The sequence below is a fragment of the Rhinolophus sinicus genome, chromosome 14 (assembly GCF_057876585.1).
Source record: "Rhinolophus sinicus isolate RSI-liver-muscle chromosome 14, RSI-T2T, whole genome shotgun sequence".
Taxonomy (NCBI): domain Eukaryota; kingdom Metazoa; phylum Chordata; class Mammalia; order Chiroptera; family Rhinolophidae; genus Rhinolophus; species Rhinolophus sinicus.
In genome coordinates, this window is record NC_142514.1 from 156059438 (window position 1) to 156084124 (window position 24687).

Consider the following 24687-nt stretch of genomic DNA (forward strand, 5'->3'; position numbering starts at 1 on the left):
TCTACTGTAGACACAGAGAAGGAAATGGTATTTGTTTCTACTTGTCAACACCAGGAGTTCACCACTGATGGAAAATAGGCACATCAGACTTATTTCAGACAGCTTTGTTTTTCTTTGGAAAGCAATCCTGTTCCACATTGTACACTTTATGTGTAAAAATAGGCTTATTTTCTCTGCCTTGTGTTTCCATCTCAGTATTTATTGGGGCAATTTTTATAGATCTGTCATCTTGCTGTAATGTCTCTCTGTGTGAGTTCTGGTATTACTTTGGAGCTTGGACTAAGTTTGTCTGTCTATATCTATCTGTCTATCATCTATCTATCTATCTATCTATCTATCTATCTATCTATCTATCTATCTATCTATCTATCCATCCATCCATCCATCCATCCATCCATCCATCCATCCATCCATCCATCCATCTATCTGTCTATCTAGCTATCATTTATCCATCCATCCATCCATCTACCCATCCAAGCATCCATCCATTTTCATAGTTGATGCCCTGCTTCATTTTGCCTGGTTAACTCCTAGTCAATCCTATCATTATATGTCACTTCCTCCAGGAAGTCCTCCCTGACCTCTTACTTGTATTCTGTTCTCTTGCTGTGTATTATTATGTCTAGCACTTTTCATCTGGGATTAGCACGGTCTGTTTTATCTCTAGATAATAGACTTTAGGAGAGCAGGACCAGTATCTGTCATTGCCCCTGTATCCCCTGTGCCTAACACTTGTTAACATTTAATAGGTGCTGAATAATTGCCAACTATTGAAGAAAGTAGCTTTTTAATCTATTTTTTTCACATGTGTGGTCTGGAGGGGGACAAGGCAACTGAGAGCAGCAAGAGGACCACAGAGTTCTCTTAATATATTTCTCTTCATCCACCTTCCCCTCTTTCTTTTTCTCCCTTTTCCTCTTCCTTTTTATTCATGGAGGAAATCAATCACAGAAACCTCCAGCACACTTACTTTATATCCACTGGGCCCCAGTTAGCTCTGTAGGGAAGGTAGCTGGGAAGTATCTGGCATTACACCCTCTGTGGTGGGTGGACTCAGCCATCAACAAAGAAGAAACTTATGGATGGTCAACCAAGAAAGTGTACACCCCAGGCCATGAGGCTGAGAAAGTTAAGGGTCTTCCTGTGCTCCAGGGATTGTCTTGTGAATACAGATTCCCAGGAATACTCATCAGTGAGCTGAGGCCGCAGAGACAGATGCTGAGCCTCTTTCAATCTCAGAAAGTATATGCTTTAATATTTCCAGTGTGGCATTTCCCTTGGTAGTTGGCCTGGAATATCTTTTCCAGTTTTCTAATTTTAATAGTCCAAACTATGACTCGTACTAATAAAAACAGCAACAACAACAATAACACCCCTAACAATTGAGCATTGATTATCCATTGGTCACTGTGTAAACCTTTTAATTATATTTTTCTTACTACTTACAACTCCACAGCAAGATAGGTAAGTATTCTCTCTGCTTCAAAGAAGGGGACATTGAGACTCAGAAGAGTTAAGAGACTTGCTGATACCTTCGAGCTTCTTCCTCTAGAGACAACTCTCTGTCTGTTTTTAAAACCTTTGTGCTTCCCCTTTCCCCACAGCACAAATGATTCCGTTATGGACCTGTATTCCTGTCCACTTTCCCTGTATCTTCTAGAGCAGGGGTGTCCAAACTGCAGCTCGTGGGCCAACTGCGGCTTGCAATCCATTGGTAATTGGCCCGCAGCAAATTCCAAAAATATATTTAGTTTACTTAAATAAACCAGGTGAGGCATACGTACTTCACCTCGAGTGAGTGGCCTGGCTGTTTGTGTATTTTACCGCATATGGCCCTTAGTGAAAACCATTGAAAAAGTTTGGACACCCCTGCTCTAGAGTCTCTTTTCTAGGAAACAGTGAACGGGATCAGGACTTGGCCCACCACTGTTCATTCAGCACTTTAGGGTGTGAACAATTATACATAAGGTCAGTGTATTAGATTTCTAGGGCTGCTATGACAAACCGCCACACACAGCGTGGCTTAAGAGAACAGAAATGTTTCCTCTTACATTTTGGAGGTCAGAATCTAAAGTCCAGGAGTCAGCCAGACCATGCTCCCTCCGAAGTCTCTGGGGAAGAAGAACTCTTGCCTTCCTCTTCCAGCTTCGGGTGGCTTCTGGTTTTCCTTGACTTGCTGCAGCTGACCTCCAACCCCCTGTGTATCTCTTTGTGTCTCCTCTTCTTATAAGGGCACCAGTCATTACATTTAGTGTCGACCTTATCCAACATGGTCTCATCTTAACTAATTACATCTGCAAAGACCATGTTTCCCAGTAAGGTCACGTTCTGAGGTTCCAGTGGACATAAATTTTGAGGGCATACTATTCAACCCACCATAGAAGGTTATGGAGGGAGAATTCAATAGGAATGAAGGGATATGGTGGAAAGCAGGGCAATAAGACTAGCACGTTTTTTAGGGTTCTGTGTTTCCCTTTGCTTCTGTCCTCTTTTTCTTTGAGAACTTGTAAGTCAGCTGAGCTCCTCAGAGAACCTGGACAGGGAGTCTTAGTCAGTCACTAATAAGAGAGGAAGAAAAGGACTTTTCCCCTTTGCCAATCTTTCTCCCAGGTTTCTCTCTCTCTCTCTCTCTCTCTCTCTCTCTCTCTCTCTCTCTCTCTCTCTCTCTCCCTCTCCCTCTCCCTCTCTCTCTCTCTCTCTCTCTTTCTTTCTTTTCTTTTTCCTGCACCATCACTCTGCTTCACAAAGGGAAAGAACAACACATTCCTACCAAGAATCCCTGAAGGAGATGGCACACTTCTGTGATAAAGAAAACCATCAATGCAGCATTATTTTTCTTGCCATGTTTCATATTTAGACAGTTTTCTTCCGAGTTCCTCTGGGTAGTCATGGAACCGAAAGAACTACATGCCAGCCTCTTCACAGTAGAGAGATAAAGGGCCTCAGAAAAATGGGTCACTATGGGAATGCTTGCGTGAACTGTTACCTAAAACCAAAGGCAAACAACAGTTTCACTTCTTTTATTCTCAGTTTGGATATTCCTACTGAACTAGGTCTTTTGAAAAGAAACCAAGAAACATTGGTCTACAGTTCAGCATTTTATTAATTTTGTAGTTTAATGATGCATTTCTCATTATCCCTGTGGAACAAAACTAACGTTCACCGAGTCTGTGTTACTTGGCTGGTTTGCTGCTAGACATTTTCCAATGCTCTCTCAGTTACTCTTCCCCACAGCTTTGTGTGGTGGATCTCATCGCTTCCATTTTCAGGTGACAACACTAGGGCTCAAAGATATTAAGTGAATTTGCTTAGGTCATAGAGTGAGCAAGTGACAAAGGTGGATGTGGACTCAGAGCCTTGGGGACATCAAGGAGAGTAACAAAGCTCCTAGTAAAATCTTCCTGGAATCATTCAGGAAGCATTCATGGAAACACAGGCCAGCACCACATTGTGATATGATGTTGATGATGGTGGTGGTGGTGAAGGCCTCTGCCATTTTTGGAGCACCTACTATGTGCCCCAAATGATACCAGATCTTTATAAATTTCTTCCTATAAACGTTCATTATAGAAATGCTTCTAAATACATCTCCTCTGTTGTAGAATCTGTACAGGTCTGAGGAAAAAGAAACTAAGCCAAGTTTTCTACTTTTTAGTCATGGTATCATTGTCCTCATTTTACACTCACACAAACGAGCACAGGGAGTTCATCAAATCGCTCCGGGACTTGTATCCAGTGCAGGGATTTGCATCCCCATCTGTCAGCCTCTAAAGCTTTGTCTTTTCCATCCAAACTTGGATGTATCTGGAAGCCCTTTTCTTCTTAAAAAACAAAACAAAAACAACAAAAATACACTGAAAAATCTTGTATTGTTTAGCAATAAAAGATACGTACATGTTGGTTGTAAAAAATTCGAAGTACTGAGTGAATAAAATCAATAGTGTAAGTGCCCCCCCATTTACCCTCTATCCACCCCCCACTGCAAGTCACTGTTAATAGTTCAACATACATTTTCATAGACTTTTTATGTATGTACAAATATCATATATAAATGATTAATGTAGGTTATATGTAACTGCCGTATTTAATATGTCATACTATATATCCCAGTAGAAAAGCACTTGATTGAATTACTACTTTGTGTTTTGTTTCTTACTGCTATGGAGGTATTAGGAAAGATATATATGTATATGACTGTTTTATGCAAATTACACACACACACACACAAAGAAACGATGGGAACTAGTTAGTTCCCTCCCACTCCTCATCCCCACCTTCTTCTTTTTTTTTTTTTCCCAAGTCAAGTTGTTGTCCTTTCAATCTTAGTTGTGGAAGGTGACGTTCAGCTTCAAGTTGTTGTCCTTTCAGTCTTAGTTGTGTAGGGCGCAGCTCAGCTCCAGGTCCAGTTGCCATTTTTCTAGTTGCAGGGGGCACAGCCCACCATCCCTTGTGGGAGTCGAACCAGCAACCTTGTGGTTCAGAGGATGCGCTCCAACCAACTGAGCCATCTGGGAGCTCAGCGGCAGCTCAGCTCAAGGTGCCGTGTTCAATCTTAGTTGCGGGGGGCAGAGCCCACCATCCCTTGCGGGACTCGAGGAATTGAACTGGCAACCTTGTCGTTGAGAGCCCACTGGCCCATGTGGGAATCAAACCGGCAGCCTTTGGAGTCAGGAGCATGGAGCTCTAACCACCTGAGCCACCGGGCCGGCCCCATCCCCACCTTCTTTACTGCAGCTCTTCTTGCATATCCATTCTGACCATATCCCTACTCAGGGCTTTGAGTCAAGAACATCTTCCAAACCTGGAGACCCAAAGCTGTTTTGCCAATGAAAGGAGTTAGTACATATTTTCAACAAGACTCAGTTGCCCAGAAGGCACTGGGATTTTAGGATTTAGTGTTTGGAAAGGTAAAAGTCATCTAAAATAAGTAGCTGAGATCCAGGAAAGGGAAGGTGGAGACCTGTAGGTTCTCAAAGCCGTGTCCCCCAGAGCAGGGAGAATGGATTTGTGGTTCACCCCAAAATTCAGGTCCCCTATATTAGGGGGCTTGCTTTTGCAAAGATCTCAGCACCTGAGTTTAGCAGGGAATTAGCAGGGCTTCAAGCCTCCTTGTTATGGAGTAGGGTAATGACCAGTGCAAAAATAAAATGGCGCTCCCCAGGGCATTTTGTGTACGATGCAGACTTTTGTGTAAAACCCCCAGGGCCATAATGGGATCTTGTGTAAGGGCAAAGCGGGATAGAAAGGGGCCCAATAATGAATGAGATTTAATTGTCCATTCTGGCTAATAGGGGGTTTAGAGTTGTATTTGTTTTGACTTAGAAAATTGTTTTTGAATTCAAGCATTGTGTTAGATTGTAGATAACATATGTCCCTCAGCCTAGAGCATAGATTTTCAAATTTCACAGTTAAGAAACTGAGGATCATCTTGCAATTGATGCATAAATTTTATACATAATTACTTCTCCCCAAAATATTACTATTCAATAAATACTGTTTTTCAGTTAAGGCAGCACGGCACATTTCTAGGATATTAGCAAACTAACATTCCTACTCCCCATTTGTGGAAGGACATTTCATCCAAGAATGACTTCTGATGCGTCTTCACGTCCCTCTCTTAACACATGGACACAGAGATAAATGTGTTAACTTATTTCAGAACTGTCTACTTCATAGTTTTAATAGTTTTACTGAGATATAATTTACACAGCATAAAGTTCACCTCTGTAAAGTATATAATTCAATGGTCTTAAGTATATTTTCAGAGTTGTACATTATAATAATCCAAATTCGCATAGAACATGCGCATCACTCCAAGGAGAAAACTGGTCCCTATTAACAGTCATTCCTAATTCTCTCAGACTTATCTGTAGGTAACCACTAATCTACTTTTTTGTCTCTATAGATTTGCCTGTTCTGGACATTTTATGTCAATGGGATCGTATAACATGTGGCCTTTTGTGACTGACTACATTCACTTAGCAAATTGTTTTTGAGGTTTATTCATGATACATGTTATAGTATAGAGGAGTGCTTCATTCTGCTTTATTACCGAACAATATTCCTCTATGTGCATACACCACATTGTCTTTATGCATTCATCAATTGATGAGTCTTTGGGTTGTTTCCATCTTTCGGCTATTGTGAATAGTGCTAGTATGAGTACGTGAGTGCAAGTCTGTGTGTGGACGTGTTTTCATTTCAGGTATACACCTAGGATTGGAATTGCTGGTACATGTGGTAACCCTATCTTTAATAGTTTGCAGAGCTGCCAGAATAATTTCCAAATATTTTACATTCCCATTAGCAATGCGCAAGCGATCTAGTTTCTCCACACTCTTATGAACACTTGTTATTGTCTGTCTGTTTGATGGTAGCCATTCTAGTGGGTGTGAAGTGGTATCTCACTGTAGTTTTTGCTTTGGAGTCTGGAGATGCTCTGCATCTTTCCATGTGCCCATTGGCCATTTGTATATCTTCTTTGGGGAAATGTCCATTTAAATACTTTTTACATTTTCTAATTGGGTTACCTTTTTATTCCTGGGTTGTAAAGGTTCTTCATATATTCTGGATTCAAGTCACTAATAAGATACACGATTTGCAAATATTTTCTCACAGTCCAGGGGTTGTATCTTTAGCAATTCCTTATGAAAAAAAAAAAAGGCTTTCCTCAAAGAGAGCCTCTGAAACCACATCCCTTTCTCCTTTTCTCACAAAGTCACTGTGTAAATAAATATATCAACATACCATTACCTGATTATATTTCCTTTAGAAGCTCTTTCTTCCTAAGTTTCCCCCAGCTGCCTGATTCAATTACCTTTCCCTTGTATTAATTCTCCTTGATCTCTCTTCCACGTTTGATGCTAAAGACAATAGCACTGTCTTCTCTCTGTCCTTCTTCCCTTCCTCCCTCCCTCCCTCCCTTTTATAAAAGGGTATTTGTATTAGGCACTTACCATGTTTCAGAAGCTCTGCTAGAAGCTAATGATAAAGAAAATAAAAATGTATTTTCTATCCCCATTTGTGCGCTGGTAAAGAAGACAAACATTAGTAAAACACTAACACTAATAAATGTAAAATTATAGCTGTGATTAGCCCTGTGAAGCAGAGGAACTGGGTGTTACATGAGTGTGTTACAGGGCAAACTTCCCTGTAGAGGAAATCAGGACTTCTTTCTCTGAGGAGGTGAGGACTCAGTGGAGATACCAAGGGTAAGCAGTTCTGAGAGGGAAGAACATGGGAAAATGCTTGTGACCCGAGGGAACAAGGCCCTTTCCTTTGGAGGAAGGAGGAAAAAGCAGTGTGACTGGAGCAGAGCAGGCACAAGTCAAAATGGCCCAAGTAGTTAGAAATGGGCAAGACTCTGAGGGACCCAGGAGGTCATGTTAAAAATGTCCACAGCGGAAAGTAACTGAAGAGTTTTAGAACAGATGGCAGCATGATCATATTTGAATTCCTAAGAGATCGTTCTTAAGTGCAGCATGAAGAATAAATTAAAGGTGGGCAATAGTGAACGTGGGATTCATTGAGAAGCTATAGCAGTTGCTCAAATGATGGTAGTTTGGGTGATGATGGTAGCTTAGAGGGTGGTGGAAATGGAAATGAAGACCTAGGAATGAATTTGAAAAGTACTTAGGAAGAAAAATCAAAAAGACTTGGTGATGGATTGATTTTAAGAGATTATAAGAATGACTAATAACTACATAACTCTTAATTCTTCTGTCATGGTTTGATAGTGACAGCCTGGCTTTAAATCTACCACCCCTATAACCTTGGGCCAGTGACAACCCCTCTGTTCTCATTTCCTCACGTACAAAATAGGGATGATCATATTTAACTCATATTATAGTTAATGCTATAACGCATTACAGCAGCACCTGGCTCATAGTATGGGCTCGATAAATGTGCTAAATTGGTAGATGTGCTCATAGTGTGTTTATGAAAAATTCCAATCATCAGTGCTGTTTAGAAAAGCCGAGAAGGAAAGTGACTGGTTTCTTAAAAATTAAATACACTGAAAACTTTTAGTTCCGGTCAAGATAGATTAGCTGCATTCTTCCCAGGTTCTTCCTCTTACAACTAAAAATACCCTTGTGTGAAACAAAACAAATACCCAGGAAGACGCTGAAAGGTGTAAAGAAGCGGGGGGCTACCTGGAACTTTGGGCTTGAGGAAAAACAAGGTGTGAGTTCCCCTTTTTCTTTTTGCCTCTCACATATCCCAGATGGGGAGCTCAAGAAGTTGGTAACTGGGAAAGCATCAACAGGGACGGAGAAGAAAAGCTCCAGGAGAAGCTGACTCCAGTCCTCCTGGGGAAAGAACTAGGAAAAGAGAGGCCTAACAGAACAGAAAACCTTTTTGGAAATACCCATGCTACTTTAGCCATTTGTCAATGGAAAAACCTGCCTGACAGAGCGGGTGGTACTCTGATTTCCTCTCTGTACTAATGTCAGTGGAGGCCCAGCGTGGAGCTGGGCCTGCACTGCACCCAGCAGAATGGAGACCAACAGGGCAGTGCTATGCAAGGTTAATTGGCACTCTGTTCTTCCCCAGTTTCATTATGGGGGACCCAGCAGGGAGCGGAAACTCCACCTCCACCCAGGATTTGCAAGGTAGTATGATGTGGAGCTAGCATTATACTTAATGGTGAAAGACTGAATGCGTTCTCCCTAAGACTAGTAACTAATCAGTGATGTCTGCTTTCACTGCTCTCATGACACCTGGCACTGGAAGTCTTACCCAGTGCAACAAACCAGAAGAAAGCATACAGATTGGAAAGGAAGATAGGGTTTCTGGGTGGGAATTCCTGCCCATTGTCAGGAATTTTTTTCTCTTTCCCATTCCCAAATCCTGAGATATAAACTATTTTCTGTTCTCCACGATGAATCATTTCCACAAAGTGATGGCCGATACTACCAACCACCTGGGTTCATGGAGCTGATTTTCCTGATTTCCCGACCAACTTTTCTCAGGATTCGGAAATGGGAAAGCAAAGAAAAAAAAAAAAATCACAAGAATGGTCGGGAATTCCCACCCAGAAACCCTAGAAGAAATAAAGTCAGTCCTGTTTACAGATGACATGATTGTCTGTGTAGATAATCCTGAAGAATCTACAAAAAAATCTGTAGAATTAAATGAGTTCACCGAGGTACAAGATCAACACACAAAAATCAATTTTATTCCTGTATACTAGCAAATGATGTGTAGAAACCAAAATTAAAAACAATATTATATACACTTGCTCCAAAGTAAAATGAAATACCTAGCTGTAAATCTAATAAGACATGTACAGGATCTGTATGCTGAAAATTATAAATCCCTAATTAAAGAAATCAAAGAATAAGTAAATAGTGTTTATGGATTGGGAGACTCACTCTAGTACAGAAGTCAGTTCTCTACAAATTGATCTATCAGTTTAACATGATTCCTGTTAAAATCCCTATAAGACTTTTTGTAGCAATGGACAAGACTAATCTAAAATTCATCGAAAAATGCAGAGGAAGTAGAATAAAACAATTTTGAAAAATAAGAATATAGTAGGAGGAAATCACTCTATATGATACCAAGGCTTTCTATATATCTGCAGTGATCAAGGTAGTATTATTGGCAAAGGAATAGACACATAGATCAATGGAAGAATAGAGAACCCAGCAACAGACCAATGCAGATATAACCAATTGGTTTTTGACAAAGGTACAACAGCAGTTCCGTGGAGGAAAATAGCCTTTCAACAAAACTGCTAGGAAAAATAGGAGTAAACATTTGGTAACTAGGGTTAAACAGAGGGTTCTTGGATTGACATTAAAAGCACTATCTATAAAATAAATATAGATAAGTTGAATTTCAGCAAAAGTAAAACATTTTGCATTGTGAACGACTGGAAAGAGGATGAAAATACAAGCGATAGACTGTGAGAAAATATGTGCAAACAACATATTCAACAAAGGCCTTATATTGAGAGTATATAAGCATTCTGAAAACTCAACAGAAAAAAAAATTACAAAGTAAGCAAAAGACATAACAGACGTTTCACCAAAGAAAAGATATACCTGGCAAGTGAGCACGTGGAAAGATTGTCAACTTCTTTAGCCATTAGCAAAATGCAAACTACGATCACAATGGAGTATCACCACACACTGGTATGACTAAGTCTTTAAAAAATGACAATACTGAATGCTGGCAATGCTGTAGAGAAACTTGATTACTCATATAATGCTAGTGGGAATGTAAAATGGTACAGCCATTATGAAAACTCATTTGAACATTTCTTACAAAATGAAACATGCACTTCTCAGATGACCCTGTAATCACACTTTGGACATTTATTCCAGAGTAATGAAAATACATGTTCACACAAAACCCTGTACACAGATGTTCATAGCAACTTTGTTCATAATAGCAAAATACACTAAACAATCAAAGTATCCTTCAAAGCACGGATGGTTGAAGAACCTACATTTATACAATGGAATACAACTCAGCAATAAAAAGGCATAAACTATTGACACATACAACAATGTGGGTGGAACTCAAGGGCATTATGCTTAGTGAAAAAAGTTAATATCAAAATTTCCTACCATAGAATTCAACTTGTGTAACATTCCCTAAGTGATGAAACTGTAGAAATAGAGAACATACCAGTAGTTGACAGGGACAGGAATTGGGGGTGATGGCTGGGGGGGAATGTGGAAAAGGTGCAACGATATAGCATGATTGTGCTGGTGGTTACACAGATTTATACATGGGATAATATGTGCACATACATATGTACACACATACACACAATAAATGCAGTTTTAAAAATGGCACAGACTGAATTAGGTCTGCAGACTAGTTAACATTACTGTGCCAGTGTCAGTTTCTGGTTGTGATTTGTACTGCGGCTGTATAAGATGGCACTACTGAGGGAAGCTGGGTGAAGGACTTAGGGACTTTTTGTGCTACTGTGGGGACAGAGCCAGGAGAGCAGTTTCCAGGCTCTCGACCTCATGTGGAAAGGTGCTGGCTCGGGTAGTAGATAGCCATCGGCTGTACCTAGTTGGCCATCAGCTGTAACCAGTTAGCCATTAGCCACTAATATAACTGCTGTGGCTACGCTAGGGGGTTGGTTGGTTAGCAGAGAAGCAGATGGCAGATTGTGGCTAGCAAGTGGGGTTAGCAAGTGTAGATGGCGGATTGTGGATCACGTGGATCCTACTGCGTGTGTCTCACCTGGCCACCAGCGAGACTGCGGTGCAGGAAGACCCCCTGTTGGGGTACAGGCAGATGTTTGCTTTTGTGTCTTGACCAGCCGCCAGCAAGAATACAGTGATATAACTCCCTTGTCTATGGTTCCGTGAGTGTTCCTTTTTGGCCTCACCATATCCTGCATTCTTGTGTGGGGAGCGGGACCAGAGATCCTGCAGACAACTACTTTTGCAACTTTCTGTAAGTCTGCAGTTATTTTTTTTAAATTAAATATTACCTACACCATGGCCAAAATTGTAGAAATTTCTTTGATAACAAAGTAAAGTGGGATTTTGCAACAATGCAGAAAGAATGAGGAAATGGGGAGTTTGAGTTTCAGATGTAAAACTTATTATCTGTGTACTTACAGGAAAAGCCTTTTATGTGCTCCAAACCCCAATGTCTTCATCTGTAAACTATGACTGATAAGACTTGCTTAGCATATCCCAGTGAGGTCATTGTAACAATTCTGTAAAATGCAAAACAGATTACTTTGAACAAAGTAAAGCCACAAGACATCCAGACCGCAACCATGGGGCATTTGCAGACACAGTTGAATTGACTGGTTCAGTAGCTTGTTTGGGTCCTGATTAGTTCTCAAGGAAAATAATGTGTTAATTGACAATGGCTATTGATTACAATTGATTACAATGTTACACAGGTGGATTAGTTAGAGTCCTTCTGCGCTATGCTGTGAAAGAGGAAAGAAGAGGAAGCAGAAGGGAACTGTGTGATAATGACAGTCTTTAATGAGTGCTCAATAAATATTAGCCAACATAACAATAATTATCATCAGTGGAAGATGCCTGCTGCCACATTGCCCTTTGTCCTGAGAGTTTTGATGTTTCAACTACAATCAAACAATGGTCGTTTATCAAGAATCCTAAACATACATCCTTCATCTTCTCAATCTATAGTCTTGTTTCTTGGGGACCATAATTGAACCTAAGCAAGTACTTCTTTGGAACTTCAAAGAGGTATTCTAATTTAATTGTTCTCAAAAGCCTATTTACAGCCTTTCTGCCTGAATTATCAGCCTATAAAGGAAGCAGAAAGTTTTTAAACCAATTTTAACCACCTCCAACAATTAAGTCTGGTCACAGGTAATTGTCATAGTAGTGGTAATTGTACTACTACTAGTAGTAGAAGTATTGGTACTACTAGTTGTAGAAATATTACTTCTACTGGGAGTAATAGCAATAATGATAATAAAAGAGTTTACCCTTGTGGAGTACCTGCTAGTCACCATGTGCTGTGATAAATATTTCACCTTTACTAACTAATCCTAACAACCACCCCAGGAAGTAGGTTCTTTATCCACATTATACATAGTAGGAAACTAAGACGCAGATTGGCTGAGTGATTCAAGTTCACATAGCTGGTAAGTGGCAAAGCCAGGATCACCTAACCCTGGCTGGGTGGTGGTGGTGTCTGTGCTCTTAACCTCGATGCTGTGCCACCTCTCACACGTGCTTGTCTTACACCTTTTGCAATATCTTCAACAGCTGGAAGGGAATTTGATATTTTTAGAAGGAAACCATTTCTTCTTGGTCCCTTTCTGTCAAACATAGTTTTGAAGGTGCTGGTTACTTAAAAAGTTGGGCATGGCCGAATATAATGAAATAGGCAAGTTTTATACCTTTGTCCTTCGGGGATGGGTCAGATCTTAAGTGGGAGTTTGGGGCCCACATAGAAAAAGATAGTTTCCGTTTTTGGCGTTATAGAATCACTTCCACGTGTCTTGACTCAGCCTCAGCCACATCCAAATTGCTTCCAACTGTACAGTGATGTGGTGGTCACCCTGGTGTCTAGAGCCACATCCGAGCTCCCCCACTTACTAGTTTGTGATCTTAGGCAAGTTCTGTCTCAGTTTCGCATTGTAAGATGAGCGCGCTTACTTCATATGTATGATTGTTGGGAGAATTAAATGACATCTGTGCAATGTTTAGCTCAGTATTTGGCACTTTCGGGCTCAACTTTGTTAGGTGAAGTAGTGATAGGTAAAGTGAGAGTTGTAGAAAATATACTGCAATTCCTCTCTTCAAAGTTAATTAGTTAATAAGACAATAATGATAAAATTCGTAAATATCACCACATATTATGATATAGTTGCCTCCAAAGAGGTAAAGATATTAAACTTAATAAAAGTTCCAAGATAAAATTCCAAGTTAAAGTTCCAAGGTAAAATTCATGTGCTATGGAAAGCAAGTATGGAGAGCTTCGTGGCGAGTATGGATATGAAGTAGTGTCTGAAGCCACGCAAGGGCACAGGTATTTCAACTACGTTGGGAAAGAGTATTTTGAGTCAAGGAAACAACATGACAAACGAGAGAGGCAGGAATGAACTCAGCCATTTGTTGGACAGTGATGGGGTCACCTCATCGCAGAAGAGGGTTTGCTTTAAAAATCTTGGGAGGTCAGACCAGGTCAGGTGGATGTCTTAATTAACTCGATGGGAAGAATCTTTTCATAATGTATACATATATCAGATCTTCACTTTTTACGCTTTAAATGTCTTATAATTTTATCAATTATACCTCAATAAAGCTGAAAAATAAAGACCAGATAGGTAAAGATGGATCAAACTTTTGGAATATTACCTAAAACCATACATTTTTATCACACTATTCTTTTGCCAGGAGTACCCTTGATGGGCAATTCTGGCTAATAAAATCATGACCATCTTTAAAGACTAGTTCAAATACTATGTCTTCCAAGAAGACTGACCTCCCTATTAGCAGAAGGTTCTTTCCTCCAGTGAACTCTTATCCCAGTTTATCTTTGTTCCTCTTCTCGAGCATGACCACACTTTGCTTTGGTCATTCTGAGTTATGCCTGTTATCCCAGTGTAATTATTAACAGAAGCCCCTTGCACGCTAAAATGCTTGGATGATAAAATATAAGGTCACCTACTTGTAACTCTTATCTCTCCTACCTTGTGTTACATATGCTGTCTGGTGGCCCCTATTAAAATGTGCATGTGAGCCTAGATCATACCCACTCATTTTGGTATTTCTAGTGCAGACACTGATAATTACATATTAAGTGAATGTAAATAAGGAGATGGAAAGCCCTTGAAGTTGAAGCCTACATTCTTAGACTGTTTGTGTCCCTAATATCACCTGGTGTTGTACCTGTTCATACCAGGTGCTTGATGGGTCTGTAAATTTGATCAGATATCCACAGGGTAGTACTGTTGTTGGAGTTTGCTGGAGATGACTTTAGCACAGACTAGAAGTGTGTCCTCATAAATCTTCTCTTTTCTCTGCTGGCTAACCCGTGCATGTTTCTCACTGACAGTTCGGGATGGACGTAAGCCCCAAAGAAAATTTTACTTTGGAAAAATGCCAGGTGTTAAATTCAGAGTCATATGCATGTGTGTACTTTACTTTAATTGTATGTGGGTAACTAAAACGGCTCTACCTGGTAGAATTGAACCTTTCTCATGACTGGGTCTCTGTTAGGAAATTTAGAATAAAAATTAATGACGATGAATGATCTGTGAATTGACTGCTACAGTGATGTAACAGCACACTGTGGTTAACAAACTGTATTGAATTTTCAGTTTTGTTCAAGTAGTGTTATTTCCTTGGGGTTTCCAGACAGGATTTCAACTCTTGTTTTATAACCTCTTATGATTTAATAACTCTACTTGACTTTTCTTCTAAAAAGTTATGCTAGCAGATGTTAAAGGGATTAAAGGGCATAAAGCGTCCCATATTATTTACTTACAGAGTGGTCATTTAGGTGATTTTAAATTTCCTCATTATGAGTGGAAAGTGCAGTTATCTGTGAAATCTTGCTCTCTAACTTAGAATCTTTCAGTCTGTTTTGTACTGTTAGATCTTTTCCCCCACCGCTGTGGATTAAGGATGTCACCACTGTTGGACTATATATAATCATAGTACGACACATTTCACCAAGAGGTTAAATTCTGAACCCTATGAAAATAGGCCCTATAGAAAATTCGAGTAAAACTGCTGAAGGCCCTTACAGAGAGTCTTGAGAATAAATTCCTTTTTTCCTTAGAGCATATCCCCGTGGCTCGTGCCTCTCCTTTGAGAATACTTGTTGGTCCATGCTCCTCTGCTGGGTCTTCCTTTCAGTTCCACCTTCTTTGTTCTGAAGAAGCCATAGAATCTCTCATGTGGGTTTGCCTTTTTCTAACTGTGGAGGGAGGCTTCCCAACCTCGGCACCACTGACATTTTGCACCAACGAATTCTTTGTTGTGGTGAGTTTCCTGTACACTGTAAGATGCTTAGCAGCATCCCTGGCCTCTGTCCACAGGATTTTAGTGGCAGCCTCTATCCCAAATCATGATAACCAAAAATATTGTCAGGCATTATTAAATGTTTCAAGGGGTGGAGAAGACACACGATTGCCCTCTGTTGAGAACCACTGCTTTGAAGCTCTGCAGACACCTTTGCAGAGTGTGGAAAACACAATGACCTTAAAGAAGCACGTATCAATCCTGTGACTTGCATAAGTCGTTTGACTTCTCTGACACTCAGTCACTTTACCTGTGACGTGGGGATAATAACATAATCTTTTAGAGTTGTTGAAATTTCACCCACGTCAGGCATAGAAACTGCCAGGCACAGAGTCAAGTCCCAATTCATGATAGTCACTGTCATTCTTATTTGGGGAGTGCCAGCTAATGTTTTCAACATCAGTGATTCCATATTAACAAAAGGTGTCTCTCTTTCTTTGTTTCCCTGCAAACAGAGCACGATGAATGTGGCAACGGGCAGCACAACTGTGATGCGAATGCCATCTGCACCAACACTGTCCAGGGACACAGCTGTACTTGCAAACCGGGCTACGTGGGGAACGGGACCATCTGCAGAGGTAGGCTTGCCACCGCTGGCGCACTGTGGCGGAGCTGCCGCCCTGCCTGGGCTCCCGGTGCTCCTGTGGCAGACCGTGTTTGCCGTTGTGGTGGCTGAGCATGGTCAGAGTGCCCGTTCCTGGTTTATTCGCTGACAGAGGCACTGTGCATTGGAGAAGAACAGTGCTTTGAGGTGAATGAAAAAGGTGTATGTGTGGGTCGGGGGCATGGTTCCCCAACTTGATGCCTCTGTTCAGCTTTGCCTCTTGGCCTGAGTTTGTGAAGGATGCGCTGATGACTTCCATTTCCTGTGAGGCTTTGCTCAGAGGGCAAGTGGGCACTGCTCATGACCACGTTTGAGGTATCCTCTTGGGCCCTGCTTTCCATCTCCATTTAGCACAAAATTCAAATTCCTCCTTTGGGTGTATGAGGGCTTTCAGAGTCTGGCCCCTGGCGCCTGTCAGCTGGCCTCCCTCTTTTCTCTCCCCCTCGCTCCTTCTGCATCGCCATGTTATTCCTCGAACATGCCAACCACATGCCTGTCTGAGGCCTTTGTGCTGCTTGTCCCGTCAGCCTCGATGCTCGTTTCCTTCAGGAGTCTACTCAAGTATCTCCTCATCACAGAAACGTCTTGGACCATTCTGTGTAAAATAATAACACCCCTATTACTTCTGAGCTCTGCGCCCGGCTGTAGTTTTTCTTCACTAACAGAACTCGACATTATATATTTATATGTTTGCCTTTTGTATTGTCTGCCGCCCCATGGGGATGTAAGCTCCTGGAGAACCCGTTGGTCTTGTGTCTGTGCTCTGTCCCCCACAACTAGAATGGTGCCTGGCATATTGTAGGCACTCATTAAACATGTTAACTGACTGAATGAACCAAAAAGGAAAGTGACACAGTGACATTGAAAAAGATGCAAAATGTACAAAAAGAACCAGAAAAATAACCCTTTGAGTTAAGTATTATCATCCCTGCTGTAGAGGTGACAAAACTGAGACACAGAAAGGTTAAGTGCCTCACCCAAGGACGTGAAACACTTTCTCAGTACTCCTCTGCAGAGGTGACACGCTGCTGATGAGACAGAAGTAATGTGCAATGCGTAAGTCACTATATGCATGCATTCGATTAGGGGAGAATTTAAAGAGATTGATTTTATTCTGTTGGCGATCTTGAGATAAAAAGCCTCATACATGACTGAGAGTATAAATTGGTGAAACTTTTTTGGCAAGTTGACAAAATCTATCAACATTGAAAGTAAATCTTGAAGAGCAATATAGGGACTCTCTTGATTCCATTGATTTTACCGCTTGAAATGTGTTCTAGAAAAGCACACGCTTGTGAGGGGAACAGTTCACCTCCAGTGATGGTTCTCTCTCTCTCTCTCTCTCTCTCTTTTTTTTTTTTATTATTATTAGGGAAGGGGAACAGTTCTTTATTGGGGAACAGTGTGTACTTCCAGGACTTTTTTTTTCCAAATCAAGTTGTTGTCCTTTCAATCTTAGTTGTGGAGGACGCAGCTCAGCTCCAGGTCCAGTTGCGGTTGCTAGTTGCAGGGGGCACAGCCCACCATCCCTTGTGGGAGTCAAAATGGCAACCTTGTGGTTGAGAGGATGCATTCCAACCAGCTGAGTCATCCGGGAGCTCAGTGGCAGCTCAGCTCAAGGTGCCATGTTCAATCTTAGTTGGAGGGGGCGCTGCTCACCATCCCTTGTGGGACTCGAGGAATCGAACTGGCAACCTTGTGGTCGAGAGCCCACTGGCCCATGTGGGAATCGAACCGGCAGCCTTCGGAGTTAGGAGCATAGAGCTCTAACCACCTGAGCCACCGGGCTGCCCCCCCCACCCCCCTGCCCCTCCAGTGATGTTTTTGTTTGAATTCATCAAAAATCAGAAACTACCAAAATATTGATCAGTAATGGGATGATTTAATTTATTTGGCATGTCATTTCATGGAATAGAATACCGTGATTTGAAACTCTAAATATATGTATGTACACACATGTGCACGCACTTACATACACACATGCACACTGGAAGTTCTCCAAGACATATTCTTGAGAAAAAAGGAAGAAAAATAAAATCAAGTTATAGGACAATACATATAGCATCCTCACATATCTGATTTATTATTTTAAAATATATATACACATGTTTATGTAACTGCGTAGAAGCTGTACACATGCAAACTGTTCACCATCTTACCCGTGTGTGTGTGTGTGTGTGTGTGTGTGTGTGTGTGTAAGAGAGCATTAACTTATTGCTATGAATTTGATATCGTTTGCACTTCTTACAATGGGAATTTAAAATTATATGTAATATTTGTGGGTTGTTGTTTTTTTTAAACTTCATGAGGCAAATAAGAAACTAGAGCTCAGCTTTGAAAAGCAAGCTGAAGATATTTCCAAAGCAAAACAAAAACACATAAAGATTAATACAGTTCCCCAGATTATCAAGCCCATTGCTGGTACCTGCTTGCTAATGCTATACATCTAAGGAGAAACACAGGAATTTGATTTTAATGCGTTTTTCTCAGAATTATGTTACCTCCTCAAATAATGTTTATTGCACTAGTTTAGAGCATTTGTTTCTGCTAAGCTCTCTCAGGACATTGTGATAAGTAGACACTTCACTTTTGTGGAATTTGAAAGTCCAACTGTGAAAAAACATGAGTTCAGATATCATTACTGGTGTTCACAGACTGAAAATGAGTCTTTCCTTGAAAGTTATGAATTTGGGAAAATAATTTTCTTTAAGTGATTTTTGAGGTCAATTGCATTGACCTCAATAAGATGGGGAGAAGCCTGTGTTTTATAAATGTTTCATGGGGGGGGAGGGCAGTGCAGTGTAGTTGAAGAATTGGACCCAGAGGTATGAGATTTAGAATTTAGACCTGATTTCATTTCTGGTGAGTTGTAACTTCTGTATTTTTACTCTTTAAAATTGGATTAATACCACCTTCTGGGTTTATCCAACAATGTTATTACAAAGAATTATTAAAGGAATATATATTGATTGTTTTAAACTATCAAATGCTATTAAAAGTGAAGACAGACAGCATTCTTAGTGGTACAATGATGAAGAAGGAGGAAAAGCAGGCAGTTCATGAGTTGCTTGAACCTCAGCCTTCTGACTGAAGTACGGGCATACCTTGTTTTGTTGCACTTCGCTTTATTACGTTTCCCAGGTGTTGCGTTTTTAAGAAACTGAAGGCAAGACCCTCCACCAGCAAAAAGATTTCAATACATGCTTTATTGCAATACTCGTTTTATTACAATATTCAAAATTATTACTTTATTACAGTGGTCTGGAACCTCACCTGCAGTATCTCCAAGGTATGTCTGTACCCAAGTTTGTGTCTCAGTTGTAGGGCATGCATTTTATAGTTGATTTTTCCACCTGGAACTGAACATTTACAGAGGGAGTTGGACAAGATTCAGCAGGCAACTTGACTAATTTCTTTTCTCTCTCCTCTCCTCTCCTCTCCTCTCCTCTCCTCTCCTCTCCTCTCCTCTCCTCTCCTCTCCTCTCCTCTCCTCTCCTCTCCTCTCCTCTCCTCTCCTCTCCTCTCCTCTCCTCTCCTCTCCTCTCCTCTCCTCTCCTCTCCTCTCCTCTCCTCTCCTCTCCTCTCCTCTCCTCTCCTCTCCTCTCCTCTCCTCTCCTCTCCTCTCCTCTCCTCTCCTCTCCTCTCCTCTCCTCTCCTCTCCTCTCCTCTCCTCTCCTCTCCTCTCCTCTCCTCTCCTCTCCTCTCCTCTCCTCTCCTCTCCTCTCCTCTCCTCTCCTCTCCTCTCCTCTCCTCTCCTCTCCTCTCCTCTCCTCTCCTCTCCTCTCCTCTCCTCTCCTCTCCTCTCCTCTCCTCTCCTCTCCTCTCCTCTCCTCTCCTCTCCTCTCCTCTCCTCTCCTCTCCTCTCCTCTCCTCTCCTCTCCTCTCCTCTCCTCTCCTCTCCTCTCCTCTCCTCTCCTCTCCTCTCCTCTCCTCTCCTCTCCTCTCCTCTCCTCTCCTCTCCTCTCCTCTCCTCTCCTCTCCTCTCCTCTCCTCTCCTCTCCTCTCCTCTCCTCTCCTCTCCTCTCCTCTCCTCTCCTCTCCTCTCCTCTCCTCTCCTCTCCTCTCCTCTCCTCTCCTCTCCTCTCCTCTCCTCTCCTCTCCTCTCCTCTCCTCTCCTCTCCTCTCCTCTCCTCTCCTCTCCTCTCCTCTCCTCTCCTCTCCTCTCCTCTCCTCTCCTCTCCTCTCCTCTCCTCTCCTCTCCTCTCCTCTCCTCTCCTCTCCTCTCCTCTCCTCTCCTCTCCTCTCCTCTCCTCTCCTCTCCTCTCCTCTCCTCTCCTCTCCTCTCCTCTCCTCTCCTCTCCTCTCCTCTCCTCTCCTCTCCTCTCCTCTCCTCTCCTCTCCTCTCCTCTCCTCTCCTCTCCTCTCCTCTCCTCTCCTCTCCTCTCCTCTCCTCTCCTCTCCTCTCCTCTCCTCTCCTCTCCTCTCCTCTCCTCTCCTCTCCTCTCCTCTCCTCTCCTCTCCTCTCCTCTCCTCTCCTCTCCTCTCCTCTCCTCTCCTCTCCTCTCCTCTCCTCTCCTCTCCTCTCCTCTCCTCTCCTCTCCTCTCCTCTCCTCTCCTCTCCTCTCCTCTCCTCTCCTCTCCTCTCCTCTCCTCTCCTCTCCTCTCCTCTCCTCTCCTCTCCTCTCCTCTCCTCTCCTCTCCTCTCCTCTCCTCTCCTCTCCTCTCCTCTCCTCTCCTCTCCTCTCCTCTCCTCTCCTCTCCTCTCCTCTCCTCTCCTCTCCTCTCCTCTCCTCTCCTCTCCTCTCCTCTCCTCTCCTCTCCTCTCCTCTCCTCTCCTCTCCTCTCCTCTCCTCTCCTCTCCTCTCCTCTCCTCTCCTCTCCTCTCCTCTCCTCTCCTCTCCTCTCCTCTCCTCTCCTCTCCTCTCCTCTCCTCTCCTCTCCTCTCCTCTCCTCTCCTCTCCTCTCCTCTCCTCTCCTCTCCTCTCCTCTCCTCTCCTCTCCTCTCCTCTCCTCTCCTCTCCTCTCCTCTCCTCTCCTCTCCTCTCCTCTCCTCTCCTCTCCTCTCCTCTCCTCTCCTCTCCTCTCCTCTCCTCTCCTCTCCTCTCCTCTCCTCTCCTCTCCTCTCCTCTCCTCTCCTCTCCTCTCCTCTCCTCTCCTCTCCTCTCCTCTCCTCTCCTCTCCTCTCCTCTCCTCTCCTCTCCTCTCCTCTCCTCTCCTCTCCTCTCCTCTCCTCTCCTCTCCTCTCCTCTCCTCTCCTCTCCTCTCCTCTCCTCTCCTCTCCTCTCCTCTCCTCTCCTCTCCTCTCCTCTCCTCTCCTCTCCTCTCCTCTCCTCTCCTCTCCTCTCCTCTCCTCTCCTCTCCTCTCCTCTCCTCTCCTCTCCTCTCCTCTCCTCTCCTCTCCTCTCCTCTTTCTTTGTATAAGAGCTTTTCCAGACATGGTGTTGTTTATGGAATTGACTATGTCAGGATAGAAATAAACACCATTAACACTTCTGTTAGCAAGCAAATCACAAGGCAGCAGTTTCTCAAACAATACTAATTGGTGTGAATTCTCTCAGATGGGCTTTCCTGGTGGCTCATGCCCATGTAAGGAGTTTTTTGTTTCTTTGTTGTCTCAAGATGGACAATACCAGTTCAGTTCAGCTTTGACAACGGTCACCAAGTGTATACAAGACACCTTGCTGGGTGTGTTCACATATGTTTTCTCATTTAGTTCCCACCGTAACACTGGGAGGTTGATAGCATTATTCTATTTTATAGGTAAAACTTGAATAAGTCATAGCTGCATCTGATTTATCCGTTAGTGTGACTGCCTTTAGTTCTTCTCTCCTCCCCACCTTCCATCCTTTTCCTTCGTCACTCCCCCGGCCCCCCCCATGCCTGTTTTCTTTTCCATTTCTCCCTCCACTTCCTTCTTTTCCTTCCTGGCTGTTTATCATTTCTCTCGCTCTCGCTCTCGCTCTCGCTCTCGCTCTCGCTCTCGCTCTCGCTCTCTCTCTCTCTTCTTTTTTTTTGTGTGTGACATTCTGACTAGAGACTGTACAGGAAACAGAAAGGGAAAAGAGTGCAATGGCAATCTATAATTTAAAACTTTTTTTTTTGGCTGACATTTTTGATACACAGACTAAAGTACTTTTGAAACTGTGCAACATCTGTTGCTAAATATTTTGGCACTTGGGGTTAAATGGGGGAAAACACTTGCAAAGTGTTTCAAATCAGATTTGCACAACCTCACATGAGGGTTGGAATTGTCTGTGGAATAGTGTTGATCTGCTTTCCCAGATCCGCATTAGCCTGGAAACCAAAGGTGGGCTTAATGAGGCGGTTGTCGATAAGTAACTGATAGACTAAGCCTTTGCCCTTGTCTGTCTTTAGGGCTGAATAAGATGTGCTGATCCTTGAAAACGCTTTTGTTTAAAGGTGCTAAAATATAAAGCGTTTACCATTCTTCTGTGGTCTCTTTCTCAATCTATCATGGTATTTTTTTTTCTTTTTTATTTATTTTTTTGCTATTTAATGCCATTCCCTCAGCCATGGGAATACTCTTGGGGTGGGTGCAGACCATCAGAGGCGCTTCATACCCATCCCCAACATGTACATTCCACCATCTACAGGGTTCCCCTCTGCCCTGACCAATGTGCTCTGGCTGGGGCAGGGAAATTGAGTCAGGTATCTTTCCTTCCACCCCAATCTATGGCACATGGGCAACCCGAGGGGACTGCAATCTCCCCACCAGTTCTCTGGGTCACCCACAGAATGTACCCAAGTGCTGGCCAGCTCGGGATGGGAATGATGCAGCCATGTTCCACCTGGAAACACTCAGAGTGTCGGTGCCCAAACCCGACCTTCCCTGTGTCTGTAGGACCCTGCTGGGGACAGAGTATGGCAACTGTCGCTGGGTGGGGAGGGAGAGGCTGCAGGGGACCTGGGGGCCCCAGGAAATGGGAATGGAGAGCTGAGAGTCCATCTGAGAAAGGCAGGGAGGCAGTGGGAGGTGGGACTACACATGAGCTAAGGCTCCAAACCCCTACTGCATGTTCCATTGTCCCATTGGACCTCACCTACAAAACACAAATTCAAAGATGAAACTGACTGAGAACTTCAGGATGGTGACCACAGAGCATTAATCCCCAAGGGTGGGGCCCTTCTGAGTGAGGGGTCTCATGCGACTGCACTGGTTGGATGCTGCTAGCGTTAGTGAGCTTTCCAGGCATGTGATGGTACCTAAGGACCAAAAAGGCAGCTAGGACTGAAAAACAGATGGCTCCGAGAGCTGGAGTGCTCCTAGTATGCTCCTTCTGTCTCCTTGCTGCTTTCTGTCTCCTTTCTGTGGGTCGGCTTCATATTTCTCTCTTCTTGCAGGCTGGCTCTCTATTTATTCATCCATGTGGTTGAGGATCAGATCCTCTGTTCTGCAGGTTCAGAACTTGGCCTTATCAGTGTGCCTGAGATGACCAGTCTCTTGGGGATCAGTATATTAATTTATTATGCTAATTCTTGTGGTTTGAGGAGGGCCTAAAAATGATACACTTATTTTCCCCACCTGCATTTAGAACCAATTGAGAGATAAAAACAACAACAACAACACACACACACACACAAAAATAAAACAAAAAAAACACGAGTGGAGACCCAAATGTCAATATGAATACTGATGAAGATTATACCAAAGAACATGGCTTACGTATGTGACAATGGTATTCATAATATTGAATCCCCAAATTAGGCCTGTGTTGCCATTCACAGGTGGTCCAGGGCAACCCGTGGAGCATATCCAGGTAGGGCTTCCTCCGTACACTTGAGGCAGGAGAAGCAGTTCAGAATGGGTGTTTCCTGTGGGCTTCCGGGTCCCTGGCGTGTCAGTAAGGTAAGAGCGGGGCTATGCATATGCAGTTCCCATCTCCAGCTCCCCAACAGTCAGAAAAGAAGGAGAGGGCAGGCTAAGAGGATGAGGGGGAATCGCTCTTAGGGAAATCAGATGAATAGGAAAGAAACCTCCTCTGCCCAACTCCAACAACTTCCACGTTAAGTGGTAAAACGTTCGTGTCTGTGGTTTCACTTTCTTTCTTAAGTGAAAGCCATGCAGGAAGCCTTTTGTTTTTTTTAAATACAGCCTTATTTAAGTGAGAAATCAGAGCCAAGAAGTTAGCTGGGGGTTTTAGTTCATCATCACGTTGCTGTCTGTTCGCCTGCTGTAGCCATCTCCACTGTGGGAACAGTCATTCTACAGACGATGTTCAACTTAGTGTTAAGGAGGCAGTGGGTGGTGTCACACTCCTACTGTCTCCTCAGTGCCCTTCTCTTGCCTAGAGAAGTAGATGAATTAATCTTCCCTTTCCAATGTTTATTTTCAAACCATGCAAGGGGGTGTTTTAATGACTACAGTTTATGGCAATGTAGTTTCATTTTTCCTAGCCGCTCAAGTCCAGAAAGCCACCCCTAATCTCAGGCTGGGTAAGCAACCCTTCTCTGTGCTCCAAAGACACCCTACACACACTACTTCGGTCCCTCTAGTCCCACGTTGCAGTTGACTTCTTACTTGTCTGTCACCTGTAGGCCTTGGCTCATAAGTTATCTCTGTTTAACCAACATTTAGCAGGGAAATAAGTGTGTTATAGTGCTCGATAGTTTCCTGATGAGCAAACA

At 42.9% G+C, this 24687-nt stretch overlaps 1 protein-coding gene across 2 annotated transcripts in view; it reads left to right on the plus strand.

Moving 5' to 3' along the window:
• The window catches only part of NELL1 (neural EGFL like 1), a 761225-nt gene that overhangs the window by 439888 nt on the left and 296650 nt on the right, over positions 1 to 24687 (plus strand). For both annotated transcript variants that reach the window (XM_019742633.3, XM_019742632.3), the window contains exon 14: positions 15953 to 16075. In XM_019742633.3, the coding sequence (XP_019598192.3) occupies positions 15953 to 16075 (123 nt within the window). The remainder of the gene's footprint in view (positions 1 to 15952; positions 16076 to 24687) is intronic.